The 18065-nt window shown below is 40.0% G+C and overlaps 1 protein-coding gene across 1 annotated transcript in view; it reads left to right on the top strand.

Annotated features, from left to right (window-relative positions):
* Window positions 1-17651, top strand: part of ASIP (agouti signaling protein) — a 35953-nt gene extending 18302 nt beyond the window's left edge. The window contains exons 2-4 of the mRNA XM_010584047.1: window positions 10426-10628; window positions 15700-15761; window positions 17442-17651. Of these exons, the coding sequence (XP_010582349.1) occupies window positions 10448-10628; window positions 15700-15761; window positions 17442-17618 (420 nt within the window). The 5' untranslated portion in view covers window positions 10426-10447 and the 3' untranslated portion in view covers window positions 17619-17651. The remainder of the gene's footprint in view (window positions 1-10425; window positions 10629-15699; window positions 15762-17441) is intronic.
* Window positions 17652-18065: the final 414 nt, after the last annotated feature.

Here is an 18065-nt window from a genome sequence, read left to right as displayed (position 1 = left end):
AAAATATGTAGGCTGGAGGAGCGACTTAGCTGGTAGAACTAAGTAGATGTATTAGAGGAGAACTATAAAAATAGTCTCAACTACTACCCTTAAAAAGAAAAAAGCCTTGGACCTAAATTTGCTTGAAGCCTGAAAAAGGTTACTTTTCACCTACAGACACGTCTGTCTTCATAGATAGCACATGGATCATTTTTTAACCAAACTGAGGTTATATTTAGACCCAAGCACCACAACTGTGTGCTTTGCAGTTTTTTAAAAAAGCCAAAATGCAAAGGTAGAACATGAAATAATGAATGAAACTGTTTTCCACAATCACGGGCAATTTTTTAAGAGCAAATCAGAGAAGTTAAGTTAGAATGGAAGATGCCCAGAAAAAAGTATACAAATGGGACAATCAAAGTGATATTTCCCCTAGCTCTTGACTAGCACAAAATAGATATTGCCAGGGGCTGGGGGGGGGCAGGGAATCATTGGCTTATAAATATGTAATCGTCTTCAGGACAAATGCAATGGCTATTATGGTTTGTGTAAAATGCATTTGTGCAATGATTTTTATAGTTACATATGAGAGATCCACATAAACATAAATCTGAATTCCTGATTCGATGTCAAAACTCATTGGTAAGTGGAATTAACATTGCTCTCATGGCTTCCAGAACAGCTGGGTTTGGCAGAACTCAAATGCTGTGGTAATTATAAATGCAAGAGATTTGACCTAGTGAAAAACAAACCCTGCAGAGATATGCCCGTGCAAGCCAATGCAAACAGTAGAGCTGGCAGTAGCTGAGAAAGTTTTCTCCAGGCAACATAGTGGTATTTATTATATTACACCTAGCTGTACTGAAGAAAAGAGTAAAATTTGGAGTATTTTGAGGATTTCCTATTATGATCACTATCAGATGGGGATATACGGGCTATTTCCCACAGGAAAAAGCCTTTTATACTGACCCTGCGCTCAAGGTCAAAGGGAGGGTATGGATGTGCACACAAGGAGACCCACTGTGCTCTGTTTCATCTTTGCCATGGGTGGCGAGGCCATAAAAACACTTTTGCTATAATGATTATTGGTAGCTAGGTGGTTAGGTTATGTTTAAGCAGCACTTTCAGCATCACATGTGTAGGGGGGCTGTGAACGGGAGAGACATACTGGAGTTCAGCAGCTGACCAGCGTGAATTGCAGCACTTAACTCGCAATGTGAAGACAACCCCGAGATGCTGCTTGAAATCCACGTGAGACTGTTGTGGATGGCACAAGGACAGTGGAGACAGCCTGCAGGGCACACTGCTGGCACTGCACCACCCAGAAGGAGGATAAGGCCATGGGGTTCTGTCCGCAGGGAGTGTCCCAGGCATCCCGTTGAACCTCGCACCTCTGGGAGGTGCACACTGGTTGGGGTGCCACGTTGCTGATGAAGGATCTGCAGGAGAGCGTTAGCAGACTCAGTGGCATCCAGAAGGACAACGCTGAACCCAGCGTCCGCATCAAGAGGAAGCAGTGGGAGATAGTCACCACAGACACCCTCCTGGAGATGGAGGTCCCTATCTGCCAGACTCCAGAAGTTTGTTGCTTGCTGGGAGCTGAGATTTGGGAAGTTGCAGAGAGACTGCCAAGGCTCCTCTGGACCCTCGTGCTGTTACCTGTAGCTGCCCAACCACACAGCCAACAACACAGCCAAGGAAGGTTTTGAGCATTTCCAGAGTGACTCAAGCAGTCAGTGAAGCAGGGATATAAAAAAAGATTAAGTACCTGATGTCTTCCACAGGCTGGTCAGGTCTGCTTTTGGCCTGAGCCTAGAGCCAGAGCCGCTGGGAACATGGCATTACCCACTGCAGAAAAAGATACACTGCAAAGGGCACTTAAACCAGCTGGCCATAGAAAAGTCCATGGGACCAAGCAGGGTGCATCCCAGGGTTCTGAAGATGCTGGTTGATGTTACTGCCAGGCTGCTCACTGTGAAAGGTCATGGCAACTGAGGGAGGCTCCTCATGCCTGGAAAAAGGAAATATCACATCCATCTTCAAAAAGGGTGAGAGGAGGATCCACAGAACTACAGGTCAGCCGAGCTGACCTCAGTCCCTGGGAAGGTGGTGGAGCAAATATTCCTTGGAGTCATTTCCAGCCACAGGAAAAGCAAAAAGGAATTGCAAACAGCAAGCATGGATATACCAAAGGCAAATCATACCTGACCAGCCTGATTGCCTTCTGTACTGAGGTGACTGGAGGTGCAAATACCTGGTTGCATGTATAAATGGAAAGGAGAGCATATTGCTCAATGCATACCCTGAATTCAACAAGACCTTTGACAAAGTCTCCCGTAGTTTCCTTATAGCCAAACTGGTGAGATACAGACTGGATTAGTGGACCATAAGGGAGGTGGAAAACTGGCTGGTACTCAGGCTTAAAGGGTGGTGATCACTGGTATGGAGTCCATCAAGGGTCAAAACGGGGGCCAGTATTAGCCTCTTTATTAATAATCTAGTTGATGGAATAGGGTGCACGGTCAGCAAGTTTCGTCATCATACCAAGTTGGTAGGAGTGGCTGATAGGCTGGAGGAGCTGACCAAACGAGAGGTTTTGTGAATTCTGTCCATGGAGATATTCAGGTCTTGACTGAATAAGACCCCAAGTCAACCTGATCTAATTTGGCACTGGTTTGAGCAGTAGGTAGGACTACAGATTTCCATATGCCCCTTACTTCCTAAACTATTCTACAGCTAAATGGCAAATGAGTTGTCAAAGTTAATTTAAGGAATGCAGTTCCACAGCACCACAGAGATTACAAAAGTATCTCATGTAACAAAATAAAGACAGAGGGGTGCACGGTCATTTTCTCCAATAGCTGAGCAAGAAAGGAAGAGGAGAGAATTCAGTACTGCGGGATAATGTTGCCACAAGGCCCATAAATATATAGTGGCAATGAATAAATTAAGGCTGAAAATTAAAAGGAAATTTAATTTCTATATGAAAAGTAAGGAGGGAGATATGGAAGTGCTTTATAACTGGAATAACAGAGGTCTACCTGGTCTTGAACCTACAAAGAAATGAACATGTGTTACGGACATAACGGTGTATTGGACTCAGCAATTCAAGAAGTTCCACTCAGTTTTTCTTCCTCCAGCCTCAAGAGCTAGAGGGTTAACAATCACACCAAATGGTTACAACATAAAAAATTTCAAATTACAAAAAATCAAAGTGAAAAAATTTGCAATCCCCTTCTTTCACAGCTAACAAGAAGGTCAAACATGTCAGTTGTTCTAAGCAATTTTTTTCTAACTGATCATCACATATTTGCTTTTAATCATTTGATCCAGTTTCATTCTAGCTTTCTAGCCACAAACTAGTTTTCTGAAGGCTGGGGCTTTTTACTTTGGATTTGTTTCTTGTGGAGTTTTACCTACCATTTCTGAACTTACAGAAATCTGTCTTCTTGAAGTCCATATGTTTGCTCCCCTCTCTCCTTTGTTTCTGAAGACTGAATTCTGTCAAACATCTGTATTTGCTCTTAATGGTTTTTCTCCACTATGAGACAGTTTTATATGGAGTAATGTCTACTTTGCTGTTGTAACCTTCTGCTATTAAGCCTCTTACTGCTTTTGAAGATTTCAGGTTTCTTCTCCTTAATTCTCAGTTTTACTACACATATGCTATATTTACTCACTGTGTTCTCTCCCCCATATTCATTGCTTTTTGGAAATTTCACATTAATTTCCCGAATATACAGTATAGAAGTCACTATAGCCCTTGGAGACTCTGTCTGGGAAATTCTAGTTTACTTATTAATATTTTTACGAGGAAAGAGTGTGCTCCTCGTAATAAGCCTTTAACATCAACCCCAATTCAAATCTTCATCCATAACAAATTCTGCCTTCGCATCGTTGTTGCCAGTGTCAGCAATGGCAACCCCCATTGCTAAAGGACCATCAAGTCTGAGGTTGTCATTACTCACTAGATAGCGGTAAACCAGAGCTGATCTCTGACTCCATTTGTGGTTCTTGTTGATATATATATAGCCTTGTAGTGCGTGAAAGTGTCAATGACGTGTGTGCAACCTGTCTGGAGCAAAAAGCATTCTAGAAGTGATTTTCTTCTATTGATATCACAAGTAATCATACTCATTCAGAATGGCAGACAACTTGCCTTCCCAAATATATAATACTCCCACAGTTTCTTTTAATCACTGTTGGGCCACCGACAGGTGGTGGTTTTTTCTTTAGTTTAGAAATTTCAGTTATTTTCAGTAACTCCTTGAATCATAGATGAAGATTTCTCTGCTGAAGTGGTAGATTAAGTAACCTTTTATGTTTAACATTAGTTAAGGAACTTTGGACCTTTAGTTTCCTGACAGTTTTCCTCAACAGGTGTCATTTTGTTCAAGATAGCATGCTAAGATATTTGTCACTGCATAATTCCTCAATTGTTTCTCTATACCTTCACTTTCACTTATACTATAGTAGCTAACTGTGCATTTCTCAGCAGCAGGACCCCTGAATGGCTTTTAATTTTTGTAGATAGCTTAGGAATTGTGCCAGGAATTAAAACTTGTTTGGCACAGCTCTTATGGTTGTTGCATGTATACACCTTCCCATGATATCAAGCCACACCAGCCATTGTCTTTATGAGGAGGATGAGAGAAGAACCAGACAGTCACCTCTCTTCCTACAAAATTTCAGCAAGGCAAGCCATGGCTGTAATGTTTCCTTCCTTTCTGAGAAATAAGCTTTTCCTATCACTAACATGGGTGATGCATTGTCACCTAGCAGAGTCAATGAAAGTGATAAAAATTAGAAAACATTTTGAAACTGATCTTCATGGGCAATCCCAGAGAAACCCTTCACCTCAGTCTGAAGTGCAGGCTGTATAGAACAACCTGTATTGGTCCTCCTCCAACATCTTGAACAGTGTATCACAACTGCCAAGTTGTACTTAAAGCAAAATATTAATAGAGCAGAATGCTGAGGAAAACATACTCCCAGATGTAGCCAGGAAATTAAAAATTTCTTGCATTTTTGTTGTTTTGGATGTGCTCAAGTATTTGGCTTTTGCAATTGCATTTGAAAAGCACGAAAACTTGATCCCCAAATGGCCTAAGAACTCAAAGACCAGAACACAACAGAGGAACAGAAACATGCTGTTATTTTCCTTCTCATGCTTCCAAGGGCCGACCTCATAACACACAAAGGCTAGAAACCACACTAAACCAACCAGAATTGAGCATATGTTAAGTGTGTACACATACTACATAGCCACATTTTCATAAAGCTGCTGTCATTAAACTCTCATGCAACTTTTCTCATATTTCAATAGCATGCAAAACAAGGGCAGATGTGTTGGGTGGGGTTGGCAAACAGCTTTCCAGGGGAGCATGAAAGAACATGGGAAGGGGACTGAGGAAATCAGGTGTCTACCCAAACACCAAAAACTCTCTGCAAGATTTGGCCCTGTGAGCCTTCTGCCAGAATCTCAAAGGTATATGAGAAGTCCATGCCAAAAGGAGACCTACGATTTTCAGCCCAGTGCTGAATGAAACAACACAAATGCATTGAGATTCAGGTTAGACTCGCAACAGGGCCTCCAGGTTTATTCTGTGGGGGGACCTTTCCTTGCATTAATTTTATTTTAAATGATTTTGTGATTTGAGGATGAGTAGCAGCTATTTCTTTGTAATTACTCGTGTGTTTTTACATCTTGACAATGCCCTTTACAGCCTTGAAAAAGAACATATCTTTGCTTTGTATTCTGTGTAGTCAAGCCTAACCTGCTATTGGGAAACTAACACTGCAGAGGAACCCCTGTGGCTGGGGCCAGTGGAGCGCTGCCTGGAGCACTAGTGATTCCCATTTGTCTCAGGTGGATTCATTCCTTTCCTTCCAAACATCCCTTAACATGCCATTTCCCTTTTTATTGCTATTCCTTTGATGGTTTCATTTGATGGTTGAGATAGGATTGCTCTGGAGACTGGATAGCACGTTTCTAGGTGACCATGAAACAATCACTCAGAACCTCCCCAGTCATTCTATTAACCTCCATGTTTAATTTCCTAACATTTTCAGTCTCTCTCCATCTTAAAATCTCAACATTTTCCAAGGCATCCACTAATTCTTGCTTTTTTCCTTGCATTCCCCCTTTTTCTGTTCTGCCCTTTTCAAAATGGGAGCACAGAAGTAGACCATAGCTGAAGATTTGTCAGCGAGTTACTGAATGATGTAACACAGTTTTCAGTATTTTATATTTCTTTGTTCACACACTTTAACACTTTATTTTTCTAAGCAGCTGGTTTCAGCTATTTATAATGATGCCAGTTTATTTATGAGTTGGTCCAAATTTGTCAGACCTCCTAAGAAAATTGCAACTTGTCCCTTCCAGTGTTTATGGCAGACTTTATGTATGAATGTCTCAAACTGTTCACTCTGTTGTTGTATGAGGATAAATCTCTGAACAGAGTGAAATCAGCTGTGAGTTGTCCTCAAAAGTGTTGAATGTACAGGGTGTTTCTGGGGAAATCAAATTTCTTCATGAAGACTTTTAATATGGCATCACAAAAAATAGATTAAAAAGAGGCAAAAGCTGTTTCACATCATCTGTGATTTTCCAAATCTACATTCCAGAAAAATGCTTGTGAGAGCTAACGACTGGGGTAAGTATTGAAATACTTTATTTACATATTAAATATAATAAGCCAAAGCACACAGGAAATGGCATAGAAAATGGTACTGCGATCTCTGATGACAGTCAACAAACTTTTAAATGCTTGCTTTTGTTTTGTTTTTAAATGTACTTCTGTCATTCGCTTGACAACAAAGGGCACTGCCACATGTTAACTATCCACTTACATAATTTGCTGAACTATAACTAAAGTTCAGTGGTTAGATTTCAGTGCTGCGCAAGACTAAGTCCCCAAAAACAACAACTAAAAAATCGTATGTTAAAGTTCTCCAAGTACATTTAGCTTCATTGAAGCAATAAAGGTAACCCTCTAAAGAAACTACTATTAAAGCAATTTACTTCTCCATTGTTCAGAGCTCAATAGGAAAATAAACTCTTCTAAAACAAAGTTTTCATAGAAAAGCATATGTGAAGCTTGCTGGAGCTAAGGAAAATAGTTTGATTGCCTTAAACAGCCTCTGATGAGTCCTAGAAGGAAAATTGGGAAAATAATGAGCAACATTGGAAACTAAACCTCCCTTTAATGGCAAAAAGAAAAAACTAAAAAGCAAACATGGGCAAGGGTTTTGTGATACGCTACAAAAGATGAAACCCAAGATTACAAGCACCTTTTTTCTCACCTTCACTTCTGATTCCACTTTCCACCTCTTTCACCTTTTCATGAACTCTTCTGCACACATCTAGCAGACTACGCTGCTCTGAGGAGTGTTACCTTTCTAGCCGGTTAGTATAGTTTTCAGATCAAATGCATATTCACCAATACATGCATTTTCCAGGTTCAAACAGTCACTTGAAGGCTGTAAAATTCCTGCCACCTAAGTGCTTTTGGCAAAAAACCCCACGTGCACAAGAATTCAAATCAACACATGCAGCTAGGTTTGCATTAGCGCACGTTCAGATGTCACTCTGAAGTGAACAGATGCAAGTTGTAAAATTTTACTATTTTATTACATTTGTGCAGGCACAATTGCATTCATTGGCAGTTTTGCAGAGGTAAAGACAAGGAAGTACAATGGAAACAACATTGTTGGATGGAAGGAGTTCATTTAAACAGTACTTTGGGGGCATGTTGACATGGTCTCCAGCAGTTAAGCACCAGCTATGCAGATGGGCAGCACACACTGATCTGAAAAATCATAGGTATGTTATAGACCATATCCTGCAACTAGTCTAAAAAGTTGCTTAAAAAAACAAAAGCTACAGCATGAATCTGTGTGCAAATCTAAACAGCTTCCAGCTCACAGTTTGGTCTCTTCACTCCAGCTCAGAGCATGGAAAGAATTAGAGCCCAAATGTCTGCATCTAACTGTCATAGACATAAGCTGCATCATAGAATCATAGAATGGTTTGGGTTGGAAGGGACCTTTAAAGGTCATCTAGTTCAACCCCCCACCATAAGCAGGGACATCTTCAACTGCATCAGGTTGCTCAGAGCCCCATCCAACCTGACCTTGAACACCTCCAGCGATGGGGCATCTATCACTTCTCTGGGCAACCTGTGCCAGGTTTTCACCCTCATTAAAAAAATTCTTCCTTCCCTGTACACCTAGATCCTATGAAAATCAGCACACTTAAATGTTAAGCAAGCTAAGATTTTTTAAATAATATATTTTATTTCACCATCTGCATGTTTGGAAAATGTAGACAAGCTTTTGGGAACACAAGCCATTATTCAGTTCTTTTTTGAATTTTAAGCGTATACCTAGAATATGAACATCACCAGGGATACTCAGGATGGTAAAATTAGTTACATAAAAAGAAGTTCTAATTTTGACCTAAACGGTTATCTACATATGTAATTATGTCTTAGAACAGTCTTTAGAAAGCATCAAGAAATCTCAGTCAGATTTGGGCATCTTTTGTGAAAGGAGACAGGGAAAAAACAATAAAAGGGTATCTCTTCTGCATAGAAAAAAAAAATTGGCTAAGTTCCTGACCTAGAAAATATTTTCACATATTTCCCATTATTCATAGGCAATTACCACAGGCAAAGGCTGAATTTTGGCATGAGTTTGCAAGATCAGAGTATGTAAAAAATGAAAACAGACATGCCATCTTGATTCTTTACTAAATTGCAATAGCAGAAAATCCAAGCCCATAATTCTACCATCACAACAAATTTTCATGGCAGGACTTGTTCCTGCTGTTTATTGCAATTTTTATTTTCTTCTATAGAAGATGTACTTTCTCTAGTAAGTGAGTTGTGATCAAAGTAAAGACTCCTCCCATCTCCTATTACAAAATTTTAATCAACTCAATTCAGAGGGTACATCTATCCACAGTCATAGCTATGATCCAACTTGGGTCTCAACTTTCATACCAGGTTTGAACTACACCAGCTGCATATAATTTGAAGTACAGACACAGCAGCACTCAGTTCCCCATAGGTTAATCCCACCTACTGTAAAACTCCAAGCTCAGATATATCTATTTTGTTGCAGCTCACGCAAATGTCTAAATCACAAAGGATCCTGCACATGTGCCCCTGCAAAATCCTAATAGAGTCCTAATAGATCTGGGTGCACATCCTCATGGCACAGCTGTAACCAGCAAAGAAAGCAGCATCGATTTACCCAGCACTGACTTGTTATGTGAGCATGGCCTGTAGAACAGACTGTTTTAGAAATGAGCCCAAGCACTTGGAATTGGAGGCATAATATTCGACATCTCACCAGGACGAGTAGGTCACTGGAGGCTATAAAAGCAAGTGTAGTACAGACTCAGTTTAGCAGCAGTGATTAGATTGAAGTTCTTCTAATACAGAAATTCTTCATCTTTTAACTCTAGTAATTAAGTCATTACGACAAGATTAACTGCTTAAAACATTTGATTTCACTCCCTCTTTTTACTGCTACTAACAAAAAGCTACCCATAAATCTGGAGGCTGGCAGTGCCTCTGCGGGAAGGCTCACATAACTCTGACACAACATAAAACTAACGTACTTGGAAATAAGAATCAACTTTGAACTTCAACAGTGTTAAGAATCTACAAGAAATGGAGACCAGGACGGTGGTACGCTCTGCGTACCCTGTATAGTTGCACTGTGTCACGCAGAGGTTGGTCAGGGCCAATGGCTTTCTTCCAAGTGTATGGCCACATTCTGCAAAGCTCAGATTTCTCTGTAAATATGTTCAAATCCCATAGGCTTTGTTACATCTTAGAAGCTATTAGGTACATACTAACCCCTAAGGCCCATAAATGCTTTACAGCACTGGGCCTTTAATAACTTGCATGATTTATGGCTATGATTCACTATGGGATCAGACCAGCCACATCAGGGTACAATAAAACAAGATATTTCTTTATTATTTATTTTTAAATGTAGGAAACTAATAAGAAACATAATTTGTGCCTTTTAAAATTCTCATTATTTTTCTAGGTTTTCTAACACAAATTTCTAAATAAGATTTTCTGGGAAAAATCTGACGATGTGATTGAGCTGGTCAAAAGTGACGGCAGAAGTTCTTCTGCCCTTGGTCATATGACAAACAACACTGTAAAGTCGGTGGGGAGAACTCACTCACAGCTTTTAGGAAAATAAACCTTTTGAGAAAAGAATCAGGAAGAAAGAAAAGAGGACCATCTAAGAGAGTTATATCTGAGATAGCATTTTTCCACTCAGACAACTGCTATCTTAGGTATTCTGGTATCAGAGGCAAAGTGCTAGAAACAAAAGAACTGTGCAGCTTTAACAACATACCTTTGACATGGCAGAAAACCATTGCTGAGATTTGTATCATTGCATCTCTTCTACATACAGGTTTTGACCAACTTTGCTTTTCATGACAATGGAATTTTTCCTCCCCAGGATGGAAAGTAAGAACCTCTTCCTAAGCCTATTGCTCTGCTACAGTTTGCTCAGAGCTGCGGATTCTCATATGGTAATTGAAGAGAAGACAGAATGCAACCTATCAAGCAGCAACAAAATTAATCTCTCGGATCTCCCACCCATCTCCATAGTAGGTTAGTAAAATCTGCTGTTCAGTGCCAAATTAACAAGATTTGCAGAAAATACAATTGTTGATTAATATGGATTATTTTGATAGCTTACTGCAACATTGCAGTTTCATACAAATGCCTTAGTAGTAGCAGAACTGCAGTGGCAATGCAGCCACAGCATTCAAGAATGGCAATGTGGCAAACCACAGTTTAGAGTGGAAAAAAAAAAAAATTAAAAAATCAGACAACTTATTTTAGTTTTACGGATTTCACTTGAGGTCCTATCATACTGTAAGTCTTTTTATATTGCAGAGAAGTGTTTTTTCATTAATACGGGCATTAATCTTCCTTTGAAACTCTAGTGCAAATAGAAAAAGTGAACTTTTTTTTTTTTTTAGGATCTGCTCTTGCAGCAGAGAAATCAACAGTTTTCTAAGGTATTAATATAACCTCAATTTACCTGTGTGCCAAATAATCTTTAACCAGGGGAAGAAAAGAGCACTGCAATGGAGAGCTAGAGGTCATCTGTTTACCCAAGACAGGACCGGCTCTGTCCCTACCATTACTGGCAGGCGACCATCTATCCTGTTAGGGAATAATCTTGTTAGGGCAATGCTTAACTCTTTTCTTCACAAAATCTTTTCCTACTGCCTGCCCTAACTCTTTCAATGTAATTTAAGCCAACTTTTTTCTTTCAAGAGACTTAAAGGTATTTGGGGATAATTCGCTGCAGAATGTCATTCATAACTGTGTCAAAATTTTAATCAAAAAACAAAGCTTCTCTTGTTTAGCTCCTTTCTACAGGCTTTTAGGACTTTTGCTTAAAGTAGGTTGGTTTCTTACCTTGTTTCCTGTATTTTCTCTGCAGTCTTGCTCAGGGCAACGTTTCTTTAAGGAGAAACAGTTGCCCCACACATGCATTTCCAATGAAATCTGAACCTCTGACTCCTGAGTTAACTCAAGGTTGTTTAACTGCAAGTTTATTAAAGCTTGTGCTATTCTGCAGCCTCCCAAGCCATATCATTTCATGGTCCTTGTGATCCTAGATGCCTTCAGTCTCACACTTCCAATAATTTCTTTATTTCAATTAAAATCAGAGACAAAAGATCCATTCCCTTCAGCTGATTTCTCTATCTTCTAGCAAAAACGTGCCTATGCCTTAAACGTGGCAGATAGGCTATGTCATGCCATATTACTTTGCCAACAGACATCCAAGATAGCAAAAATCCCATAATGCTGTCAGGTCCTTTTGCTTTGGATGGTTCTGTGATACCTCACAAAACCCTTCCTCCCTCTGCCCCATCTGGTTGTCTGCAAGAGACACCTCCCTCGCACAGGAGAGGAGCAGAGCACCCATGTACCCTCACTGCTCCACGGTGAAGCCCAGCTGTGCTGCTTTCCCACTTTATACTCAACAGAGAGATGAAGCAATTAGCCAAGGTAAGGAAAGAAATCCACAGCAGATTAAGGGGCTGGCTCTAAGCAAACAGAATAACCTCCAGCTCACCTTTACACTCGGTCTTCTCCTACATGCGTAGAAACAGAATGAACATTTGACACTGAAAATGCAAGAATAATTCAAAAGGGCAGATCTTGGCATAACACCCGCCTCTTCTGTAGTCCGCTTGTCTTGGCTGACTATTCCAAAAAGGAAAATACAGATGCAAAACCTACTGTAACACCGTTGCCCAGGGCTGCACTCACTTTCTTGGGGCACAAGGCATTTCCAGAGGTATCCCCAGGCCTTTTTGCAGCCCACTTGTTCAAAGGTGAAAGGCCAGTCTGATCCTCCACTAACCCACACCAAAAGAAAATTGCAAAAATACTAAGCAAGTAATAAAACTGAGACAAATCATTCCTCTTTTTTCTCATTTAAAGGAATATGACCTAAGTTTTAAAATAGTTTATTCTGGAGCTGAAATGGCACATGCTCAAACCTTTCTGGGTTTTCATTCAGACAACCAGCAGACACATTTACCTCTATTACTTATTAACTAAAATAATTGAATTACAACTTGATAAACTAAATATAAATTAAATAAAAGCATGCATTAATGCATGATGTATAAAGAACATTTGGAAGTCCCTGGCCATGACCTTTCAAATGGGTGGAGAAAGAAGGCTGAGGAGAAAGGGCACTCACTGCTGTTGTTTTGGGGTTCAGGTTAACAGACAAAGGGACCCTCCAGCCCTGCTGATACCTCCCACTGAGAGCAGGAGGATGACAGTAGATCTCATCATTTTCACTGAAGTGAGCTGGAAATAACATCACCTACCTGACTCCAGCATATTGTGAGACATAACTGGAGGCCCATCATTTTCCTGTGATTTTTGCCGGGCTCTGTGCATTATGCAGCAGCTGGATGAAGAACTGGAGCTGTGCCCTTCACGGCACTGGGTGCTGAAACAAGTGGGAAGAGTTGCTAGAGGGAGAGAGACTGCCTTGGAGACAGTCCTGCAGAGGGTGGAAACAGCTCAAAATGGGAGAAAATAATGCAAACAGGGGAAAGCAGCTGAAAAAAGCAGCCAGACAGAAGCAGGAGGGGCAGGCACAGGGGTGGCTCCTCCAGCACTGCCCTGCTAACCTCTGCCTGCAGCCCCATCAAACCCCCTGCAACACTCAAGGTCGGGAGGATGAAGCCACGCATGGTAATATTTATTATAGCAACACTGTCATGGCAAAAGGCTGACAGGCTGGTCTTTCCCATCACTGCCACAGAAACAATTAATTTTGAGCAAATATTAAGAGAGTGTTTAAATAAACACAGCCTTCTCTCCCCTCCCTTCCTGATACAGTCAATTTCTTTACAATTTATCAGTTATAATTTGTCATGCTGATATACATAATCTATTTCTGTATAAGTTAACGGAAAAATTTCTTGTCAGCTTGGCTGAAACATTTTGGATAGTGCTTCCTGTCTCAGTGACATTTTCTTAAAACAAGTCCTGTTCCTTCTGGTTGGCCACACATAACAGAGATGAAGGCACTCATGTTACGTCTCAGTTTTAAAATGTTGCTGTAGTCATCCTTGAATAATAAAACTCATTTGCAATCAGCTGTTTACACACCTATCAATCAACCACAGTGCTCATGGTATCAAAAGATGGTATGTCTGGCTCAAATTCAGTAACACCCAAGGCTGGAGTTGAATCACATCTTAAAAGCTAAGCAGAGCATTTGCTAGCATCAACTAGTAAAACATGCAATTGTCTAATTAATACACGCTTTTTACAGAACTTCAAATTGCAGTTGTATCAACAGGGGTTAGAGGTGTGTGTTATCAGTATTTTCCCAAGCCTGTATTACATTTTCCCATATTACCACAGATGAGACTTGTAAGGAGCTGGTCAGTTGGGCAGCTGTTGAAAACACCATAGGCAGAGCATGAGGAATATGAGATTAGAGGCCAGTTGAGAAAAACAGGTATTTTACCCAACCCAGAAGAACTACAGAAGAGACAATTACAGCACTCATCTGTCAAAAAAAGCATCTCTACATTTCGCTCTCATCTGCTCACTGGGCATCATTTTCTTCTTTTCTGAATTCCCTGGAGTAATTAAAGAGCATTTACATCATGCCGATGTTTAAATTTCTGTTTAATGACATCGTATACCCTTTAACTGAATGTTATTGAAACATCTTATAAGCAAAGCAATCCAGACAATTCTGTACAATTGTATTATAGAAAGGTCACTTAATGTAGAATTAAATGGCTTGCAAGCATCTTGGTTACCATCAGAAAGTTTCAAAGGGCAGCATAACAAAGCCAACATAACTTGACAGCTGGAACTGGATTTAAACCACTAATCCTAGTTAGTGCAATACCTTTTTAAGACATGCTCTTATTAAGTGACAATAACTTTACATGCCTGAAGTATAGTTTTTCCTCCCACTGTTTCTTAGACATGTATAATCCTAACTATAATGATGCAAGGATAATAAATGAAACCCCCAAAACAGCCCAAAATGTGTATTCTTCATTCTGTAATTCTGTAAATCCTGGCAATTATTAAATATTCAAAAAGGTATGGATCACAAATACTGGAATAGACAAGGAGCCACCATTCATCAGCGGGCGTACGTAAATTTTTTATCCCAATCATTCATTACATACAGGTAGTGCTTATTACAAACCTCACACACACAGAATAAAGGTATCAAAAATACCATAACAGATTAGTGAGCTGGGAAGTGTCTCACACTTTAACAGTCCTGCTGTGTTAGATCCCAAGACAAGTCTTAGTCATGGAGTTTATATATAGTAATAAATAGCATTAGAGCTGATAGATAATAATAACAACAACTGCAGTAAATGCTATTAGTCCTCAAGGGATAACATGAGGAGGTTCACAAATACTAGTAATTTGATCTAAAGAAAAAGAAAAGTTACATCAGGGATAGTCTGAACACCCCCCACCCCTAAATTTACCAGATCCAAGATTCAACTCTACAAATATTCACAAACCTTTCAAAGCTACAAGCACACTAATGAAACACCTTTGCAAGTAACATTTTATAAAACAAGATGGTAGGTGAAAAAGGAACAAAGAACTGAAGAATGAAATGTGGCATCATACAGATGAAGAGTATGCCAAATCAGCAAAGAGTTTTTGCTTGTGAACACCAGTGTATGCTTGTTAATTCCTGCCAAAATTATGCAGGTAACACCACTTTTTGACAGAAAAAAATATGGAACTCTAAAAGGTTTTTCCTATTTTTGTTCATGTGACTAATGTGCGTAAGTACGCCCACCTTTTACACAGAGACCTTTAATTTTATTTCTCTGAAATTATTTTCCTTGTTTGCATCTGACCAAACAATGTGTAAAAAAAGCTATCCTAAAATACAAGTGTCAGTGCTCTTCTGCTTCACACAAGCAACAGTGATGGCATGAGTTCAGATACACTATGTGTAAGTGAGGATGGCTCCTTGAGATGAACGTCTTCACTGCAAAACATGCAGTGATGAGATGGCAATGCAGGTTATCTGCCTTCTCTCACACAAAAATATTAGTAAGCATCTCAATGAAATAACATGCACTGTTATTTAATTTAATGCTTGATTTAATATTATGTTGTGCTATTCTCTTTGAAGATTTAACTAGAAGATCCCAGAAAGTCAGCAGGAAAGAGGCAGAGAACAGGAAATCTTCCAAGGTAGGTGGCTGTTCAGAAACATCATTGAATTAGAACAGTTTATTACTTCTATAGTTTTCCTCAGTGCATTCATTTGCAAGGCTTTTACAGCCATTCACCAATTTAAATAATTTACATACAGTTTGAAGCTCTAAATACTGTAAAAACAGATGCAAAACATTAATGGTGGAAAGAAAACTATGTGATCTTAGATTAGCTAGAGGTTATTGTTTGGGTTTGGGGGGTCTTGTTGGTTTTGATTTTGCTTTTGTCTTTTACAGTCCTCTCTTACACAAAAGGTACTTTAACCTTGAGCTGGTTTAAGTATTTGTAACATGATTTAGGCATCCCCCATAAAGAGGTATCATTCCCAGTCATACCATGTGGGTTAACTGTACCGGCTCTGCAGCCCAGGGGCACAAACTCACTATCTGCTGATTTTTCACTGCAGGTGCCAAAAAAATTAAAGTAGAGGCACACAAAGAAGTTGGTATTTGGTTGAAAACATTAACTAGTAATTTTATCAGGTCAGTAGATTCAGAATTATTTCCTTAATGTGATGTTACCCTTAGGTCTCAAATGTGAAGTATTACATGAGCTGGACTCCTATATTTTAAAGATAGTCTAGAATAGTAGAAAATAGCATTTTTACTTTACTTTTAATATGTCATGATAGCCATTTATAGCCAAACCAGTCATTGCTGGAACCAGAAACATTTAGAGCTCCTTCTTTTCCTGTTTTGTGTGGTTAACCTTCCTTGAAACACTTCCTAAATTTCCAGGATGAGCCAGGTTGAAAGGGGGCTCAGGCCATCATTTAGTTCCACCTTCAGCTCAAAGCAGGACATTCTTGTGATCAAACTTTTGTCAAAATATTTTGGCTTAAAAGCTCCTAAGGCACTTAGAGACCACAGAACATTTTACCTTAAAATTGAAACTCCTGAGAAACTACCAAGTTAAAAAAGTGCATAGGGTGCCTGTAGCTGGAGGGCTCCTGAGATCTCTCCCAGGTCCCAGGCACATGCTGATCAACCCAAAGTTTTCCACCTTTCCAAATCACAGACAGAGAACCAGCACTCCTTGGGTAGGGTGAAAGGTCTTTTTCAGCTCACTTACCTGTGTCTGCAGTTAAGGATTCCCACACACAAATCTGATGCACAAAGGATTACTGAGCTCCAAAGGCAGCTTGACAAACAAATCATGCAAGGTAGAGCACTGCCAAGTCACCTCCTCTCTCTCCCACCCTCGCAGCTTAGGGAACAAAGCGGGTACCGCCCCCCCAGGTTGACAGGGCAGTTTCACCCTTTCATTTGAAAAGTTTGTGGATCCAAGAGCAATTCCTTACTTTGTTTTACTGGTAATGTCATTTTCTTTGCAGATTCTTGTGTCCCTTTCTTTGCTGCCGCCACATTCTTCCCTACAGAGCATTTTCCAACACTCTATCCAGTCATTTTTCTAATTGCTCAAAATATGGAGTTCACGAGGTTTGCCATTTTGTTTGGTAGGTTGGTCTCAAGCCAGCATTTCCCATGATCCAGTCCTACCACATCTCTATATTGCTACTAACATAGGTCTCACTGCTAGCAACTGCCTACTCATCTCAAGCCAGAAGCTCCCACAGTTCACGTTCTTTGCACCTGTGCTTTATTCTGACCCATACTCGTTTTCTGCTTATATGAATTTTCATCTTTTTTCTTCTAGAAAAATGCTCAACCAAAGACACCTCCGAAACCAAGGCCTACACCAGCTGCTGACTGTGTGCCAAACTTCAAAACCTGCAAACCACAGTTGAATTCATGTTGTAACTACTGTGCTTTGTGCAAATGCCGAATTTTTCAGACAATCTGCCAATGTCTAATGTTAAACCCAAAGTGCTAAGCCAAACTGGGAACACAATAAGGCTTCTGTCTTTCATTAGCTTCTCAAGTGTGTATTTCAAACTGTCCCAGGTGTATAGCAATCAAAGTAGAGAGCTTTGAAGCTGACAACTTAGATTTGCCCCTCTAAAAATTTAATCGACAATGGGTTGGGGTTTTTTTCATAGGGTTAATGCCATCATAAACAGGATGGTTTTTTCAGGGAGCAGACAACCCGGGAGATTGATGTTGAACAGGTATTTTTAGCAAAACTGACCTGTGTTTTAAGAGGAGTTCTGCATTCTCATTTGTTTGGGGGTTGTTTTGGGTTTTTTTGAAGGGTCATATTAACCAGAGTTAATATGCAATATCGTCTAACTGGCACCACAAAACCTGCACCAATGGCATGCAAATAGCCATGCTAAAACAGGACTGGTTAATCCAGTGAGGGACCAAAGCTTGGGTTTGC

Source organism: Haliaeetus leucocephalus, unplaced genomic scaffold (genome assembly GCF_000737465.1).
Source record: "Haliaeetus leucocephalus isolate CR32 unplaced genomic scaffold, Haliaeetus_leucocephalus-4.0 Scaffold933, whole genome shotgun sequence".
Lineage (NCBI taxonomy): Eukaryota > Metazoa > Chordata > Aves > Accipitriformes > Accipitridae > Haliaeetus > Haliaeetus leucocephalus.
Note: the sequence above shows the minus strand (reverse complement) of the source record. Positions and strands in the feature narration are given on the sequence as shown.